This window comes from Mus pahari, chromosome 19 (assembly GCF_900095145.1).
Source record: "Mus pahari chromosome 19, PAHARI_EIJ_v1.1, whole genome shotgun sequence".
NCBI classification, from domain to species: Eukaryota; Metazoa; Chordata; class Mammalia; order Rodentia; family Muridae; genus Mus; species Mus pahari.
In genome coordinates, this window is record NC_034608.1 from 14,398,683 (window position 1) to 14,417,240 (window position 18,558).

Below are 18,558 nucleotides of genomic sequence, written 5' to 3' on the forward strand. Positions count from 1 at the left end.
CAGTGGTAGAGCCCCTGCCTAGAATCCCCAGTGAGGGGCTGGGGGCGTGGCTCAGTGGTAGAGCCCCTGCCTAGAATCCCCCAGTGAGGGGCTGGAGGCGTGGCTCGGTGGTAAATTGCTTACCTTCCAAGCACAGGCCCTGAGTTCCATCTGTAGCATGACCAAAAGAAAAACAAAAACTAAATAATTTATTTTTTATTTATTTATTTACTTTTGAGCAAACAGATTTACTGAAGATCCCTGGAGAATGTGAGAGGCCCCAAGGGAGGAACATCCGAATCCATTCAAAGTGAAAGCAAAGAATAAGGCTGTCTGCCCTGAATTCCCATGTGATGTGGGAGGCGTGGGAATGGGAGTCTGAGTGGGACAGAAGCCCAGGGACAGCTCTCCGCAAGACCTGAATGAATGTGACCCTCTGCACCTAGAGTCACTTCTCTCCAGAGCAGAACTGCTATGGTCACCATGCAAACAGGAGCTGGCCTGAAGGTGTAGTAGTGACACACAGGTGACACAATGTGTCAGACATCCAAGGGCTGAAACCCAATTCATTCTGATCAACTCTGGGGGTCAGAAACCTTGTTACCAACTCCATACTGCAGTCAGACAAACGGACATAAAGAGGTTAAGTCGTTAGTGTGGGCTCACACAGTAGAAAATGGCTGGAGTTTGGATGCAGGCAGCCTGGCTGGTTCTGACACTGGAAATGAAGCACTGCCGCCTTGGGAAGCAACTTCCAGTCTCCAAGCATTTTCCTCAGCTGTGCAATGGGCATCCACATACTTAGCCTCCGGTCCTGCCCTGTAGGGCTGAGCATCCTCAGACTTGGACCCAGGGGATCTGCAGCCATGTGCAGTGGCTGGTACACTTGTAACTTCAGTTCTTAGGGTATGGAGATAAGAGGATCAGGAGCAGTAGGTCGTCCTTGGCTAAACAGTGAGTTCAAAGTCATCCTAAGCTACAAGAGAGACTCATACAGGAATACACTCTTAAAAGGAACTTTTGTTAGCCCCACCTGCAAGAAGGAAGTTTGTGCCAAAGCCCTGGGGCCCTTACCTATGCAAGTTCCTGTTAGGTTACACAACCCCCCACTGAGATCTAAGCCTTGGAAATTCCAGAAAACCACTGAATGACCCAGTCCTTTGTGCCCTTCCTGATGAGAGAGCCTCTCTTCCCCACCTATCTGACTGACACTCGGCAAAGGCCATCACTGTCCCACCTCTGGTTAAAGGAGGAAGCTGAGTCTGGTCCAGGTGTGAAGCAAGCCCTTCCTCCGCCCACACCCTTCGGCCTGCCCAGATGATAAAGTGCACTGGGCGAGGACCGGCTCCTACACAGCCCCGCAGTCCTGTGCGGCACGTCCAGCATGTTGTTTGCCTGTGTTCTCCTTGCCCTCCTGGGCCTGGCAACCTCCTGCAGTTTCGTCGTGCCCCGCAGTGAGTGGAAGGCCCTGCCATCCGAGTGCTCTAGCCGCCTGAAGGGCCCAGTTCGCTACGTGGTGATCTCACACACAGCTGGCAGCTTCTGCAACAACCCAGACTCCTGTGAACAGCAGGCCCGCAATGTGCAGCATTACCACAAGAACGAGCTGGGCTGGTGCGATGTAGCCTACAAGTGAGTATGGAGTGGGCTGAAGGAGGTCGGCCACACCTTCCAGCCCTCCTGGTGCTGGATCTGCTATCTCCTTTGGTCGCTGAGGCTTTCTCCCATGTAAGAGGGGACAGGCTGTGCTTCACATACAAGGTGACCCATGCTATACTTTCATATGTATCTTTCCTAAAGGCCTAGGCCTTGCCAGGACACCACCAGGCTAAGTGAGCCTTGCACCAAGTCCTGGCATCAGTGGGCATATTGCAAGGCAGAGCCAGGGGAACAGATGCTCAGGGCCCAGCTTCCCAGCTTCCTCTTCTGCAACGGCCAACGGTATTATGGCCCCTAATACCCAATACCCAGGAAACTGGCTAGCATATGGCAGGAGCCCCAAAGCTATGGGCTAATGTCTCCTGTGTGCCAGAGTTCTAGATGGGAACATTGCTTGAAGCATATCACTATAGCCCTGTGTGCATAAAGACAGAAAAAGATGTGTTTGGGGTGGACCAAGAACCCACTGAGAAAGGACTTCTGGATGGCTCAGCATGTGAAGACGTTTCCTAGCAAGTACACACACACACACACACACACACACACACACACACACACGCACAGGCACGGTACTGATGCCTGTAATCCCCGAAGCAGGATGAGTAAGGAGGATTGCTGTGGGCTTCTCAGCAAGATCTCATCTCCAGTAAGGGTGGGCGGAGGTGGCGGGAGAATAGTAAGGGTGAGAGATGCCAGATCCCAGGCAAGGGAAGGCTTCCTGTGGCTTTGATGTGGCTCTAGAAGAGGCAGAAGGAAGCTAGGGATTGGGGTGTCCAGCACCGAGGCAAGTGCTAGGAGGTTCCTTCAGCCAAAGATGGGGCGGAAGGGTGGGGCACAGATACAAAGGTCATGGTGACGACTGGGGTCAAATAGTACCCACAGAAGGTTCTGAGGGGGACAGGCATAGATCGACCCAGGGGTTCTGCTTAGATTGACCCTGAGGAGCACAGCCATCTGTCACACCTGCTTTTCAGTGTCACAGGCCGGGGTGTCATACCTGGGCCTGTTTCCAAAGGGAATATTTGCACTCTATGACTTCTAAGGCTAAGCTAAGAGCCAGCTGCCTGCAGAATTTACTGGGAAATGCTGTTCCCATTCCGTAACATTGCTCTGCCAAACACCTGAGGCTCAGAAGCCTAAAGGGCATCTAGGCCACCCCACCTGGTGCTTTAGCCGTTCTAAGGCTCCACCATCAAAGCCCCTTCCCGTGAGGCGGGGGTAGGAAAGACTGAACTGGGGCCACAGCTTTGAGCCTCACTTTCCTTGCCTGTAAATGAAGGTTTGGGTTCGTTCTATCTAGATACCCGTGTGTGTGTGTGTGTGTGTGTGTGTGTGTGTGTGTGTGTGTGTGTGTGTCTTTGTGCATGTGGGTGTGCGTATGTCTGTACTGCATGTGTGTGCAAGAGCCCTAGAGGTCAGAAAAGGGCACTGGATCCCCCTTGAAGTTGAATTACACGTTGTGAGCCACCATGTGGGTCCTGGGAATCAAACCAGGGTCCTCTGCAGGAGCAGTGAGCACCCTAACCACTGAGCCATCTCTCCAGCCCCTATATGAAGCTCCTGACGTCATCTTACAATGGTGGCTGAGGTTTGCAAGCATCCCTGTAAAGTCACACAGTGACTCCTCCACCCAAGGCCAGGTGGTATCAAAGTTAGGACACTGTAATGCAGAGGGATGCAGGAGTCAGCCAATGGTTTCCCTGCTGGGGATCTGCTGTCTCCCTGTGCTAAAGACAGGCTCGCCTCACACACACCAAAGTGTCCCGCGGCTTGCCAGGACACCAGGCTTACTAAGCCTGGCCCTGGGTGCCCATGTTCCCATCCTGATCCAGTCTTCTGTGAGACAGCTGTAAGCTGGCTTCCTAAGTGGCAGACAGGGGCTTAGATTCCAAGTCCCAGCATCCTCGGACTCCTCCGCACCTGAGGTTGACTCCTCCACTGTCCAACTTGAAGCTGCTCATCTAGCTCCAAGGTGCCCCACCTAGCAGTAGTTCTCAGTTGAGACTTGGTTAATGAGTGGAATCCACAGATCTATTACCATGCTAGGATTGGAACCTTGAGTCCACAGTCACACCTGAGGACTCCAAGAGCCAAGGCAGGCTGGACCAAAGCAAACGTCCTTGGAGACTCACTCTTTTACACTTGTTTATTTGGCTAGAGGCAGATGCATGACACAAAGTTTGTGTGGAGGTCAGAGGACAACCTGCAGGAATCAGCCAGTTCACTCCTATTGGAATGTTGGTACCTGCTGGGGGCCTGCCCCAACCTTAGGGGAACTGCACTAGGTGGGACTCAGCATTGGATGAAGGCTAAAGACAAACGATCCTTATAACCTTATTGTTTGGACTTTAATAAGCACTGGCTTCTTTCCTCTCTGGCTCAAGGACCTCTTGCCGGGTAGGCAAGAGGTTTGGGACTCATTAATTCTTCGTGAACCAGAGAGAAAAGAAAGGAAAAGAATTAAAACCCTTTACACAGGCAAATACACAGAGAGAGACAGAGACAGAGACAGAGACAGAGACAGAGACAGAGAGAGGGGGGTCAGGCCCAACCACCTGTCTCAATCAATTTATGCATGCTTACATACATTCATATATACCTACACATATAGACAACAGATATATACATTTTGTGGAAGAGGCTGAGCTCCAAATGCCACACACATACAGATGGATGGATGGATGGATGGATGGATGGATGGATGGATGGATGGATGGATGGATGGATGGATGAATGGGGCAGTCTCCCAAGCCACACTTTATTTCTTTTCTCTGACCTTTTTATAGACAAAAGTTCTTAGAAACTTACCTCCTAAATAAAATGTTACACAAAAGGGGAGTTACAGAAGGATGCTGATATTAAGTTCAAAGCAGTGTTTCATCTATAAGCTCATTGTAAGTTCAAAGCAACCGTTACATGTGGCCTCGCTTTATCACAGTGCACACCTGTGGCCTCATCCTTGGACCTGACCTAGAGTAAATGTTTTTCCTTGATAACAGATCTGTCCCAAGCCCGTTTCTCTCCTTGGTGTGAGAGCTCACTGTATTCCCTATTATGCAGCCTTTACTTACTGTTCTATGAGAAGGGGGCACATTCTAGTTTTGATTCTGATTTTATTACATCTTTCTGGCAAAACAACTAAAACCATTTCTAACGCTTTCTAAAATTATTTGAATCAAATCAGGAATTCTATAAAATCAGTAATTCATCTAAACATTAATTCATAAAAATTCATCTTAATGTTGATCTGCAGGAAATTTGCTCAATAGAGTGGGCTAATGCCCAGGAATCCCTAGGCTATATACTAGGGACAGGAAAGGCGTATCAGCTGCAGGAAGCAATCCTGAGATGAGGTCTCTTAGGACCTCGCCTCTCAGAGCTCACCCATCTTAAGCCATGCAAAAAATGGTGGGCCACCTCCAGGAAAGTCACCTGCTACCCTTAGTCCTTCCTAGCTGGCTTTTGACAGGCCCCAGAGATAGAACTCAGTTGTCAAGTTTAGTAAAGGGCCTCTACTGGATGAGCCTTCTCACTGACCCAAGGACACACTTCTGAGGGCCAGAGCCATCTGAGCCTGTGATTTTGTGCAGGTAAGTGGCTGTCTGGGTCCCTAATTGTCAACTTAGCCTGTGGGAAGGCAGCCAACCTCTGGGGCTTGATGTGGGGTGGGGTGAGTTCACAGGCATGGGGGGACAGGAGGAAACAATAAACCCCAACCTTACCCACAGGCAATGGTTTGTTGCATCGTTAATGATATGACTTCTGTATGACTTTGGACCTCTCTGATGCTATGTAAATTGGGGTGTGGCAGTTCACCAGTTGCTACAAAGATGCTTGGCAGAGGTGCAATAAATGGGTATGGTTGCCTTAATACTGTAGAAGATGAGTGAAGGATGTTGAAACCACCCCCTACCTTTATCAAGCTCTGCCCCTCCTTCACAGCTTCCTTATTGGAGAGGATGGTCATGTCTATGAAGGCCGAGGCTGGAACATCAAGGGTGACCACACAGGGCCCATCTGGAATCCCATGTCTATTGGCATCACCTTCATGGGCAACTTCATGGGTAAGTACTCAATGTCCTGGACTGGGGGTGGTGTGGGGAGTGGGGAGTAAAGGGTGTACAGGCTCTGCCACCTATATGCTCGTGATCTCTCTCGTAAGAGAGTTCAAGTCCTGTACCTCATTTTTATCTTTGGATAATGGGGTCATTTAGACCATATGCTGGGAGTAGATGAATTGGGGGTGAGGGGAGCCAAGCACAGAAGCAAACAGGAATAATACCAACACTCCTCAGGTAGGAACAAAAGGACTGTGAGTTTAAGACCCTGTCTCAATAAAATAAAACATGGTCGTACCTGTAGCTCAGTTCATAGCATTACCTGCCTAGCATGCACAAGGCCCTGGGCTCAAATCACATGGTGCAAACCTTGATCTCAGGCCCTGGCAGCTGATAACGGGATCAATTCCAGGGGATCCCTTTGGGCTACACAAGAGTTCCAGGCCAGCCTGGGCTAGAGACCCTGTCTCAATCAGTTAATTCCTTAGGCACCTAAGACGTGTTTCATAGGTGACAGCTAACTGTGTGGACAAGACCCAGTGCCCTGAGAGCAGAGGAGGGCCAGGGCCAAGTGACAATCATAACAGGCAATGCTTGCTAAGGGTCCCACTGTGCTATTGACAGTTAACTATTTATCTCCCACAGCCCTATTTATCTCCCAATGCCTGATTTTCTCCTCATGGATGAGGAAACTGACACAGAGGGCAGTTTACCCATATCTCTCTGCCCTTCAAAAAAGCCCATCTAACTTTCTGTATCTTGTCCCTCCCCTTGCAGACCGGGTACCCTCAAAGCGGGCCCTCCGTGCTGCCCTAAACCTTCTGGAATGTGGGGTATCTCAGGGCTTCCTGAGATCCAACTATGAGGTCAAAGGACACCGGGATGTGCAAAGCACTCTCTCTCCAGGCGACCAACTCTATGAGGTCATCCAACGCTGGGAACACTACAGAGAGTGAGAGCTTGAGACCCTGGAGGAATCCCCACCCTGACCCCTCCTGCCACCTGCTCCTTCCCAGTGTCACCCAATAAAGACTCGGTACCAACCATGCTCCCTCCGGTGAAGCTCAGCCACGTGACCTTCGTTACCTCTCCACACATCTCAGGCCACTCTTCCTGCTCACACCACGCCATCCTCACTGGTGCAGGAAAACCCAACAGTCCAATGCTGAACTAAGACCCCACAGGGTCTGGCTCAGAATTGACATCACAGCTTAGAACTTGAGGTCTCAGGTGAGAGCCCAGAAATCAATACCAGGCAGGTCCCAATGTCACCCACAGCAGCTCAAAAGAACCAGACAGTGTGGGTGGGCCATGCTGCAAGACTCCACTCCCCTGCCATACAGCCAGGCACATCTAACTCTGTTCTGACTCCTCTGGAGACACAGGGCTCACTGCTGCCCTGGGGCCTCCAGGTCACAGTTAGCACTGTCAACCCCATCCTCACTTCTGCCCACTCCAGGCCTACTCTTGAATCACAGGCTAGGGGGTCCCAAGAACAACCATATTTATTTACAAAATACACACCCTCTTCTCCTAGAATGAACTGCTGGGAGAGGCAGGAGTCAGGGCCTCGCACACTGAGACTCCAGGAGCGCCTGGAGATGTGGAACACGGGAAGGGCGCTGCCTCCACACCAGACCCACTGATGGTACAATGAGAAATCAGGATACCACCTCTCCAGGGTCATGACCGAGTGTCCAGCCGGTTCATGTATTCCTGCAAAGCCTTCAGGCGGGCGTCTATTTCAGCCATGTCAGCTCCCTGGAAGTCGGAGCTGTACTCTGAAAACAGAAGTGGGGGTGGGGACCATGAAGGGCTAGTGCAGCAAGGAAAAATAAACTGCCCTTGTTATCACCCCAAAGGGTTCTGGGATGAGAGAAGGAGAGGACAGGAGGGACAAATATGGGACACCCTGGGCTCACCTTTGATGGAGACCCAGCCTCCAGAACTGGCCAAGTGTCTCTGGTGATCACTGCGTTCTCGAGTGGTGGACTTCTAGTGACAAGAGAGGCAAGAAAGGGGTCAGGAAACCCCCTTCCACTCCTACCCCCCAAGTCCCACAGAGAACTCTGAATCTGAGGATCTACAGGTCACCATATATCAAGAGCCTCCTTCTGACACAGAAGCCATGCAACGAACTAGAAACACCTCAGGCAGAGAGGCTGCCCAGGGTCCCTCAGTCATGACAGAAGGAGGGGCCAGGTTTGAGGGTCTGGCATCATTGAGACAAGAATATTTTTCCTTTTTTCCTTTTGATACAAGATCTCATGTACCCCAGGTGGGCCTCAAACTCACTCTGTAGCTAAGGCTGATTTTAAACTTCAAAAACTCCTGCCTCCAACTCCTGAGTGCTGGTTTGACAAGCCTGGCAATACCACCATACTCACTTTATATGGAACCCAGGACCTTTAGTTAGAGGGATATTCTACCGACTGAGCCGCATCCTCAGTCCAAAACTTAAAACAACATACTGTGGCCACTAAGATTTTGCCTACCAGGCCCAGGGCCCCCAAACACCCTGCTTCAAGGGTCTAGAATTCTAGAGTCCCCTCTACAACCTAGTATATCCCCAGGACAGAGAATCGTAGAATATAGATGACGGTCGATCTTCCGTGGTTTACTACTACCCTCCCCATCTCCCAGCCTGGGAATGAGCCTCACCGTCTTGGACCCGCTCCAGGGTGTGGGACTGGGTGGTTTCCCTCGGCCACGGCAGCGGCGACTAGAAAAAGACGCAATCAAGGACCACAGAGCATCTCTGGTACCTTCCTCCTGACCCACTTTGTGGTTTTAAGACCTCCAACCTCCATCACTTAATTTCCCTGAAAAAAGATTGCTTCCACTCTCCCCAGGCACCCTTTCCAAAGTGCCCCCCCCCCCCCCCCGAGTCCAAGCATTACCTTCTGGAAACTGAGTGGGAGAGATCCTCCAGCTCGCTGCAGGAGCTGACTGACGAGCAGCGGCTGCGGAAACTGTCCACTAGGGGGAGACGAAGGGCGTGAGGCGCAGGAACCACGTGGCCCGCCCACCGCCCGCAGCTACACTGCCTCTCCTGGCAGGTTACCTGAGGAGCTGCGGTTCCGGGAGCGGTTAACTGCGTCCCCTCGGCCCGTCACAGCAGCAGCGGGCCGAGTCTGCTGGGACCATGAGACGGACGGACCGTCTCCGCTTCCTCCACTGCCCATTCGGTTCCGCTGCTGCTGCTGCTGCCTAGAAAACCAAAGACTAGGTATGTGCACCAACTACTGCGAGAATTGGAACCAGCCACAGCCAGAATCGGTGGCCAGCCAGAGGTCACTTGGAGACGTAGATATGTGAAGGTGGGAAAAACAAGCAATGCACCTGAGGAGTTAGGAGAGCAAAATGAGGTCCGGAGGGGCAGAGCCACAAGAGGGGGCTGAATCAGGGTGCGGGGATAACAGAGACAAGGAAAGAAAGCGGGACCAAGGGAGGAGATGGGAGCACAGGAAAGCAGAGTTAGGTGACAGAGAGGTTACGGAAAACAGAGGGGAGGAAGTGGAGCGGGGAGAATAGCAGGAGCCCAGAGAAGAGGCGACAAGGCTTGGCTACAGGTTGGTGAGAGGTGCGAAGTGCTGTAAGGACTGAGCACAGAACAGAGGTGGGAAATTGGCGCTGACTTACTTCATCCTGATTTCTCTCTGCTTCTTCTCCTTGGCTTTCACAAAGGCTGTGGGGTCAAAACGGGGCGCACGACTACCTAGACAGTGTAGGGAGGAGGCTGGCTGGCATCCCGGCTGGCATCCCGGCCGGCACCTGTCATCCCTAGACCACTCCATCTCCCCCACAGCAAGACGGGTCGGTCACAGACCTGTGGGTGAGGGCGAGGGGTGTGCTGGCCGGCCACGACCCCGGGCCCCACGGCTGCTCTCCCGCGATGAGGAGCGAGTGACCGCGCGACCACGGGATGTGGAGCGCTCCCGAGACGATGAAGCTCGGTCCTCCCTGACTGCAACCGGAGGCAGCAAGGTGCGTCTCCTGGGAGCACGGAGTCCACTGTCAGCTTCCCATCCACTAGCCCACCCCAACTCTGGTGCCACCTTCTCTGTACCCTGAGACCCACATTCTATCTCCCCAAATATTGCCACCCAGCTCACAGATACCTTTCTATAGCCCACCTTCTCCAAGTCCTTTTCCAGAACCTGCTACTTCCCTAACACCTAACAGAGTCTTTTTCCCAAGGTCCTCCTTCTCTCACAGCTCCCTGGAAGCCCTCCCTATGCCAATCAAGGTCAGCAATTAGCTCCCTGATTCTTACCTCCGAGATCCACCCTACACCTCCGACCTACCTCCAGGCCCGACCAAATTCTCCGCAGGCCCCGCCCACCTCCCAAAGCCATCTTCTCACTCCACTCCTCCTTCCCCCCCAACCCCATAGGCCACGCCTCTCACCCCCTTCTGTACAAGGCCAGCTCGCTGTTCAGTGTCTTGAGCCTTGCACGCAGACTGCGCTCCGATGCCTTCACCTCCTCGAGCTGCGGAGAGAAACAGGGAACGCCGAGGTCCAGAGAAGGCCGACGTCCACTGCGGCGCCCCCTCCCCGCATCCGCCCCCTCACCTCCTTAGCCAGTCGGCGACAATCCTGGCTGCGGCGGCCAGCAGCCCGACCCCCGAGGCCACGCTCCTGCCGTAACTCCAGCTCTAGGCCCCTCACCAGCCCACGCAGCGACTCGGCCTCCTGGCGTGCTGCCCGCCCCGCCAGAGCCTCCTCTCGGGAGCGACCCAGCTGTGCCTCCAGCTCCCGCTTCTCGGACGCCAAGCGGGTCACCCTGCGAGGTGGGGGAGAGAAACTGAGGATTCTGTGAGCCCCTGCTCGCTGCTCCACAGATGGCAATCACCAAGAGCCCCCAGGAAGGAGGAATGCAGTCCCCGGGTCTGTTCCTGTCAACTCCCTCCGAAGCAAGAAAGATGCTGAAACCACTTCACGTTCACCCATCCTCATACTGGCACATCTACCCTAGTGACATGGTGACCTGGGTAAAGATGCCTGCAGCAAGCCTAGCCCAACTGACCTTGTTCCCACCTCCAAGCTTTTCCCAGCAAGATTTTCTATTTGCCAGCCAAAACTGTTTAGGTCACTACCCTGCTCAAAGATCCTTAAGAAAATGCCACGTACACAAGGCTTTCCTTCCCTTATACATAGCAAGAAGCAAAGGTAACCAAGTGTCCAGAGACAGAACTAGTTGGAATTTCCCTGCGGATCCACAGTGAACTGCCTCCATGAAAAGAAAGGAGAGCTGATTTTCACTATTTTACACAGTGTAGAATGTATGTACAAGTCCTCTTTTGTAAAAAGAAATGGGAGGGCCTAAAAAGGATCAGAGTTTGTTCGTATTTTTAAAAACATACATGAAAAACTTTCAAACAGAGAAGGAGCTGCCTATGCGGAGAGGGGAGGAACAGGTAGAGAAACTGGGCCTCCCTGGATGCACCCCTAGCTCCAGCCTTGACTCTGGAACTATGAAAATAATTGGTGTACGCTCTGGTTAAATTGACCAGGCTGATCTTGAATTTCTGAGTTCAAGCAATCCTCCTGCCTCGGGAACCAGGGCCGGAGGAAGGGGACAATCAACAGGCTCCAAGAAACAAATATACATCCAAGAAAGAGTAACCCTGCAGAATTCTGATGTGACTAGAATACAGGGTTTTAGCAAGTGGGATACACAGACTCAGGGCTGCAAAGAAATCTAACCTTTATTCCAAAGTCTCACTAGTGATGGCATTGGTATTGTTCAGGATAAAGAAAGTAATGCGGGCTGGAGAGCTGGCTCAGAGGGTAAGAGCACTGACTGTTCTTCCAGAGGTCCTGAGTTCAATTCCCAGCAACCACATGGTGGCTCGCAACCGTCTGTAATGGGATCTGATGCCCTCTTCTGGTGTGTCTGAAGACAGCTACAGTGTACTCATAAATAAATAAATCTTAAGGAGGAGGAGGAGGAGGAGGAGGAGGAAGGAAGGAAGGAAGGAAGGAAGGAAGGAAGGAAGGAAGGAAGGAAGGAATTGTTACTGAGAGATGACTCAACAACTAACAGCCTTGGCTGCTCTTCCAGAGGACCCAGGTTCAAACCCCAGCATGGCAGCTCACATCTGTCTTGTTACTCCATGGGATCTGACACCTTCAAACAGACAGGCATGCAGGCAAAGCACCAACGCACAGTAGATAAAAATAATCATTAAAAAAGTGTTACTCACCGGGCGTGGTGGCGCATGCCTTTAATCCCAGCACTTGGGAGGCAGAGGCAGGCAGATTTCTGAGTTCGAGGCCAGCCTGGTCTACAGAGTGAATTCCAGAGAAACCCTGTCTTGAGTTGAAAAAAAAAATTGTTACTCTTTGGAAACTATGATTTTTCTGCATCTGAGAAAACTGGGTGTAAAATCAAGAAAAAAGTAAGAACAGACAGTATATTCTTTTTCTAAAACTATACTTGTCTTCTGGTTCTTTCCACTAAAAAAAAAAAATCTAAATGCAACAACAGATCATGTCCAAAACAAAACAAAAAAAGCGGGGCAGTGGTGGCGCACGCCTTTAATCCCAGCACTCGGGAGGCAGAGGCAGGAGGATTTCTGAGTTTGAGGCCAGCCTGGTCTACAGAGTGAGTTCCAGGACAGCCAGAGCTACACAGAGAAACACTGTCTCGAAAAATACCAAAAAAAAAAAAAAAAAAAATCATGCATTACCTCCTGATAAAATAAATAAAACATTTTGGAAAAATAGTGGTAGACTACCTACCTAGTAACCCCGAATGAGACACTGGGGGTGTGGCTCAGTGGTGGATCCCCTGCCTAGAATCCCCCAGTGAGGGGCTGGGGGCGTGGCTCAGTGGTGGAGCCCCTGCCTAGAATCCCCCAGTGAGGGGCTGGGGGCGTGGCTNGTGGCTCAGTGGTGGAGCCCCTGCCTAGAATCCCCCAGTGAGGGGCTGGGGGCGTGGCTCAGTGGTAGAACCCCTGCCTAGAATCCTCCAGTGAGGGGCTGGGGGTGTGGCTCAGAGGTAGAGCCCCTGCCTAGAATCCTCCAGTGAGGGGCTGGGGGTGTGGCTCAGAGGTAGAGCCCCTGCCTAGAATCCTCCAGTGAAGGGCTAGATCAGTGGTAGAACACTCGCCTAGAATGCACAGTATCTGGATCCTATGTCTGAAACTTAAAAAACAAAAAACTCCTGGGGTCCTTCCAAAGGGATATAGAACCCAACATGAACAGGCCTACCTGGCCAAAGACAACACTAACATGAAATCAAAATCCACTGCAATGAATGTATCAGGTCACAACTATGAGTAGAATACTGTTTCCCACTCCTCCCAACATGCCCAAAGATATCCATGGCCTTCTCCTGGACCTGTGAGCATTCCACTATTTGGCAAAAGTGACTTTTACAGATCTGCTCTGAACAGTGGGTAAGATGAAAGGACTCTCCTGAATTATCAGGGCAGATCACAACCTGAGATTAGATACAGAAGAGGGAGGGGAATGTGACCTCAGAGGCTCAGACCCAAGTGACATAAGCCAAGGACATAAGCCAAAGCACAGATGCAGCTGCCAGGTGTTGGAGAGGCAAGAAAGGGACTCTCCCAAGGGCCCATGGGAGGACGGCCCCACTGACCCCTGCCTTGCAGCCAGTGAGCACCATTTCAGACACCAGCCTCCAGAGGGAGACAGAATACACTTGCAGTGGGTTTTCATTTGGCTTTTTGCATTTCTTTATTTGTGTGTATGCACAAGACACAACTGCGTGTCATAGCATTCATGTGGAACAGAGGGCAACAAGTAGGGAATTGGTTCTCCCCTTCTACCACATGGGTCCCAGAGACTGAATTCAAAGCAGCAGGCTTAGTGGCAAGCACCTTTACTGGGTGAGCCATCCCGCTGACCCCATCCAATGTGTCTTCGTTTTTGTTGTTGCTGTTGTTTTGTTTTACTTTGGTTTTCGAGACAGGGTTTCCTCTGTGCAGCCCTGCTGTCCTGGAACGCTCTCTGTAGACCAGAACTCACAGAGAACCATCGCCTGCATCCACCGTATTAGAATTGAAGGTGTGTGCCACTGTACCCAGCAAACTACTCCAATGTTTTAAGCTACCAGTCTGTAGAGAATGGGAGCCACCTCTATGTTCTGTCAGAGATGAGCAAAAAGAAAGACTCAGCACTGATGACGCCTGGGGAACACACCTCAGGGGCGGGGCGTGCGCTTTACTCCAGCCAACGAGAGCTGAGAGAATCATGGACTTAGACCATCCCCTAATAGACATCAGGCTAACCAACAGTCTCAAGAACTGACAAAATGTGGTGGCGCACGCCTTTGTTTGCAGCACTTGGGAGGCAGACAGGTGAGTCTCTTAGTTTGAGGCCAGCCTGGTCTACAGAGTGAGTTCTAGACCAGCCAGGGCTACACAGAGAAACCCTGTCTCACACAAGGATGGAAAGAGAGGAACAAGACAAGAGCAAAACACAGTGGGCACCTATAATCTCAGAACGGGGGGTTGGGGGGCAGTCAGGGAAAGCCTTGCCTAGCTAGCAAACACATAGTTTTGTTTTGTTTTTAAAATAGGTATGTATACATGTATACACACACACACACACACACTGAGCACACAGTGAGCAAGGCACATCAGTAATCCCCACTCTCCGCCAGCCTCTGTAGAGCGGGCCTCTGTCAGTGTGGCCTTTCTGCCTTCTGTCAGGGCCACTTCCTCCTGATAGCTTCTTGTGGGGAGGTGGTAACTCATGTCCTCAGAGCAGAGGGAGGAGGGTCAACAGGTCGGGAAAGCCTGGTCTGTGTTGCAAGCCTTGGGCTCCAAGAGAAAGAGGGGCCAGCAGGGTCAGGACAGGACTGGGGAGACACCACCAACTCAGGGATTTCAAGGTGCCCTCTCCTGTACCGGGGATGGGTAGAGGCCTGAACCTTGTGGCCGATTTGGGAGGCGCATACAGGTACGGCCTAGTGGGGGATGAGGTGCAGCCTCCCACTGTGTCCTTCCTCCACCTCACCCCTGATCAGCAGCACCCCTGGGACCCGCGACCCTGTATATCCCTGTGAGGAGCCGGTTTGGGACTGCTGCCAAGTCTAACGGCTAACAACTGACATCCTCATATCCCTCAAGAGATCCACATCCGTTAAACTGCACTGCACAGATGCACCACAATGAAAGATCAGAGGACGTGACAAATGTAGTCCTGAGCCAATGAACTGGGCCTACATGGAATGGGGTAATGGGGAGTGGACTAGAGGGTATAAAAGGGGAAGACCAAGAGAGATCAGAGAAGATGGGGGGATCGTTTTAGTGCACATAGTTATGTTCCTGAATAAACTGCTTTGAGAAGGACGTCACTTCTTTTCTGCTGGTTGGAGACGGCAGCGACATATCCCCACCCTCAAGGGAAGGCCATTCCTCTCTGGCAGCATTCGGCATTCAGTCTGCACTAGCACCTACGTGCCAACAGTGCCAAAATTCTGGCTGCATCCAAGACATACCCTGACCATATAATTTGATGTGTGCCCTGAAAAGTCCCCTCACATCTCTGAACTGGAACCTGGTGGTGACAGCAATGTCTGTCTCATAGGGACCGTCTGCTGAGAGGGTAACCACTTTCTGAATTCCATGGATCCACACATGTGCACAAACCCTCACACAGACACAAATACATAATAAAATAAATCTTACAAGGGATACCATGGGGACTGAAACGTGACTTGGTTAGACAACATACATGATGCTCTAGGTTCGATCCCCAGTACCACATAAACCAGGCTGATCAGGAGTTCAAAGCCACCCTTACTACAGAGAGCTTGAGGCCAGTCCTGAGTATCTAAGACCTTGTCTCAAAAGAAAGAAAAAGGGGGATCAAAAAGATGGCTCAGTGTGCTTGCCGGTCCATGATGCTTGCCTGGAAACCCGAATCTGACTCCATGTAAATATAGGAGAAATCTGCCTCCACACACATGCCATGGTATGTGTACCCAAAAACATACATGCACTCACCATGCACATGATACACAATGAACATACTTAATTTTTTTAATGTCACTAGTCCTCCTTAAAGAATTGGCCATTTCCAGGTGGAGACCAAACCCTTGCCTATAGATGACAGAACACAGCAGGAGTCAGCAAGAATGCCAGGGGCCGCCCATCTCTTCCTGCTCCCACCACAGTCCGACCTGCCTCGAGGGTCTGCATATGCTGCTCTGGCAACCTACACACTCTTACACGCATCCTAACTCCTTCACCTAATCCACTCAAGACCTAGCGGGTCCTGGTCCGGCTCCCTTCCTGCCTCTTCCTCACCTCATCCCATCCAATAACATGTTCATGTGGTAATTGTTAACATCCATTCCCACTGGTCTAGGTAACCCAGGCGACACAAGAGGTCAGCATGTAGGCTATTCAGGCCACTCTTCCAGCCTGCCTTACATCACCTTTGCTGATGTTGCTTCTGCTTCTGAACCTCTCTCTGGGAGCCCCCCCTCCAAGCCCTCCATATGCTGACTCTTCATCTGTGCATCTCCCTCACTGGCCTAGAGTCCCAGGAAGAAGAGCCAGGGTTGTCAATCACTGCTCAATCCCCAGCACCCAACAAAAGGCAGAGAAAGGCAGAGCTCAGAAGGAAGAGGGCCAGTGTTCCCAAGGAAACAGATGATGGGTAGTGCCTGTCCCATACCACATCCCCATCCACCACACACACCCCAGACTCACTGCTCCCTCAGGTGCCAGATCTCCGTCTCCCGAGCATCCTGGCCGCCATTCAGCCCTCGAAGGCGACCCAACTCCTCCTTCAGTGAGCGGATGATGCCCTGCAGGACCACGGGGTCAGGCTTGCCCTGGTACGGGAGGGGCAGCGGGTAGTGAATCCTGAGAGAGGGGATCAGAACCGTGACATCTCAGAGAAAAGATCCACCCACCCAAGAGCACAGGTGTCCGAGCCAAAGAGCACAGCACTGGCAGTCCCCACAAGCTTGTGTTTTGAAGGTTTTACTTGTTTGGATTCTTGAGACAGGGTCTCTCTGTGTAGCTCTGGCTGTCCTAGAACTCTCTATGTAAACCAGACTGGCCTCGAACTCAAGATATCTACATGCCTCTTCCTCCTGAGTGCTGGGAAGTGACTGATTTTAGGTTCTTTGTCCCACAGACCATTGTGCCAAGTCATTCAAACCCTGGTGCCTCTGAGCTTTTGCCTCCAGAATTCTGAGGCCATCTAGCTGGACAGTGCTGTCTGACTGTCCTGTCATGCCTGCAGGGTAGGCACTGTCACATGATCTCTACAGGAAGAGCTATCTTCAAGCACAACCCAACCTAGCCTCTCCCAGGAAGACAGTGGTTGGCCTGAGCTAAGTCAGCCCTGAGCCGCAGCAATGGCAGGATGCCTGCAGGTGGGGCCCCACCATGCGGGTCCTATGGGATTGCCAACTTCCCGGTCACTAGCTCGGGCACCAGGACACACAGACCCTGCTACCCAGCTACTCAAGAGCCATTACTGGCTCGGTGTGACTCCTCCATCCTATAATATCAGCTCTCGGGAGACTGAGGCAGGAGAACTGCCATGAATTTGAGGCCAGGCTGGGCTGCATAGCAAGACGCTCTATTTAAAAATAAAGGTGGAGGGCCAGATTGACGGGAGCAGTCAGGAACACTGGCTGCTTACAGAGGCCTGGGCTTCAGTTCCCAGAACATGACCAGCTCTATGCCAACCGTGAGAAACCTGCCGACGACTTATACAGCCCTGTCCCTTCTTCTTCAAATACACAAAGAAGAAAACAGAAAGCTCTCACGTCCCTAACAGGAATCTGAGCTACAATTTGGACGACTAGCTGTGTGGTAAATGATGCTCAAAGCACTTGAGGATGTAGCTCATGGGCAGAGCACTTGCCTACCATGTACGAGGCATGTTCAACTGCTAAAGTAAGGAAACAGGTACTGACCGTTCTGTCACCTACAGCCAGTCACAACAGTAAAATGACACAAAGCCCACAGACTCTGCAAGTGAAGTAAAATCATTCCAGCCTCCTGGCACTGGGGCTCCTCCCAACCCTGCCACCAGCCTGGGCCCTGAGCCTGCCCCTGTGCCCACCTGTCAAACTCCACAGAATAGATGAGGATGAGGTAGCGTTTGGAGTTGAGCTGGGCCGACCTGGGGGCCAAGGTACCCGGGCGGCCTCCCAGCTTGCGGCTGCGCAGAGACTCCAGGTCTGTGTAGGTGAGCAGGTCCAGGGTGACAGACTCACTGCTCTGTGGGAGAGGGGGAGGGGAGATGTCAAGGACATTCACAGCCACCATGGGCCCACACCCACCCTCCCAGACACTGTGCCAGGTCACAGGGTGCCTGAGCTCCTGACAAGGAGGCTGGTGGGCATGACAGACCCTTGACAGGCACGAAGACATGATTGGAAGAATATGCTGGAGAAAACCTAAGTACCAAAGCACCTCACACCAGAGTCTCAGAGTCTGTAGAGCTATCAGACATGCGCAGGGCCATGAGGCCAGACCATTTTCCTAAGAAAAACAACACATGCCCTCCCTGCTGTGCACTGCCACACTAACAAGGCCAAAGCACTAGTGAGGGACGGCCCCTTAGCAGAAAGTCAGCCAAAGCACTAGTGAGGGACGGCCCCTTAGCAGAAAGTCAGCCAAAGCACTAGTGAGGGACGGCCCCTAGCAGAAAGTCAGCCAAAGCCTGGGTGGTGAAGCACATGCCTGTCTGCTCAGCACTGGGAAGTGCAGGTACGAGGAGCAGGAGTTTAAGGTCATCCTCAGCCAAGTTTAAGGTCAGCCTGGGCTACATGAGATAAATGAAAGGAAAGGGAAAGAAAAGACAAGATAGAAAGATGGAAAGAGAGAAAAAAAGAGAGAAAGAGGAAGGAAG

General features: G+C 51.9%; 2 protein-coding genes across 8 annotated transcripts in view; one reads left to right on the forward strand and one right to left on the reverse strand.

Annotated features, from left to right (window-relative positions):
- The window catches only part of Pglyrp1 (peptidoglycan recognition protein 1), a 17,881-nt gene extending 11,141 nt beyond the window's left edge, over positions 1-6,740 (forward strand). For 5 of the 6 annotated variants that reach the window (XM_029532244.1, XM_029532246.1, XM_029532243.1 and 2 more), the window contains 3 exons: positions 226-1,611; positions 5,581-5,702; positions 6,474-6,740. In XM_029532244.1, the coding sequence (XP_029388104.1) occupies positions 1,364-1,611; positions 5,581-5,702; positions 6,474-6,652 (549 nt within the window). In that variant the 5' untranslated portion in view covers positions 226-1,363 and the 3' untranslated portion in view covers positions 6,653-6,740. Of the gene's footprint in view, positions 1-218; positions 1,612-5,580; positions 5,703-6,473 lie in introns of all 6 variants that reach the window. The other variant, XM_029532242.1, reaches the window with a different exon arrangement.
- Positions 6,741-7,183: 443 nt separating this feature from the next.
- Positions 7,184-18,558, reverse strand: part of Ccdc61 (coiled-coil domain containing 61) — a 19,599-nt gene continuing 8,224 nt past the window's right edge. For both annotated transcript variants that reach the window (XM_021219399.2, XM_029531660.1), the window contains 11 exons: positions 17,767-17,924; positions 16,395-16,550; positions 10,273-10,483; positions 10,107-10,189; positions 9,526-9,692; positions 9,339-9,414; positions 8,761-8,906; positions 8,597-8,675; positions 8,358-8,418; positions 7,619-7,691; positions 7,184-7,477 (listed from right to left, as the gene is read on the reverse strand). In XM_021219399.2, the coding sequence (XP_021075058.1) occupies positions 7,380-7,477; positions 7,619-7,691; positions 8,358-8,418; positions 8,597-8,675; positions 8,761-8,906; positions 9,339-9,414; positions 9,526-9,692; positions 10,107-10,189; positions 10,273-10,483; positions 16,395-16,550; positions 17,767-17,924 (1,308 nt within the window). In that variant the 3' untranslated portion in view covers positions 7,184-7,379. The remainder of the gene's footprint in view (positions 7,478-7,618; positions 7,692-8,357; positions 8,419-8,596; positions 8,676-8,760; positions 8,907-9,338; positions 9,415-9,525; positions 9,693-10,106; positions 10,190-10,272; positions 10,484-16,394; positions 16,551-17,766; positions 17,925-18,558) is intronic.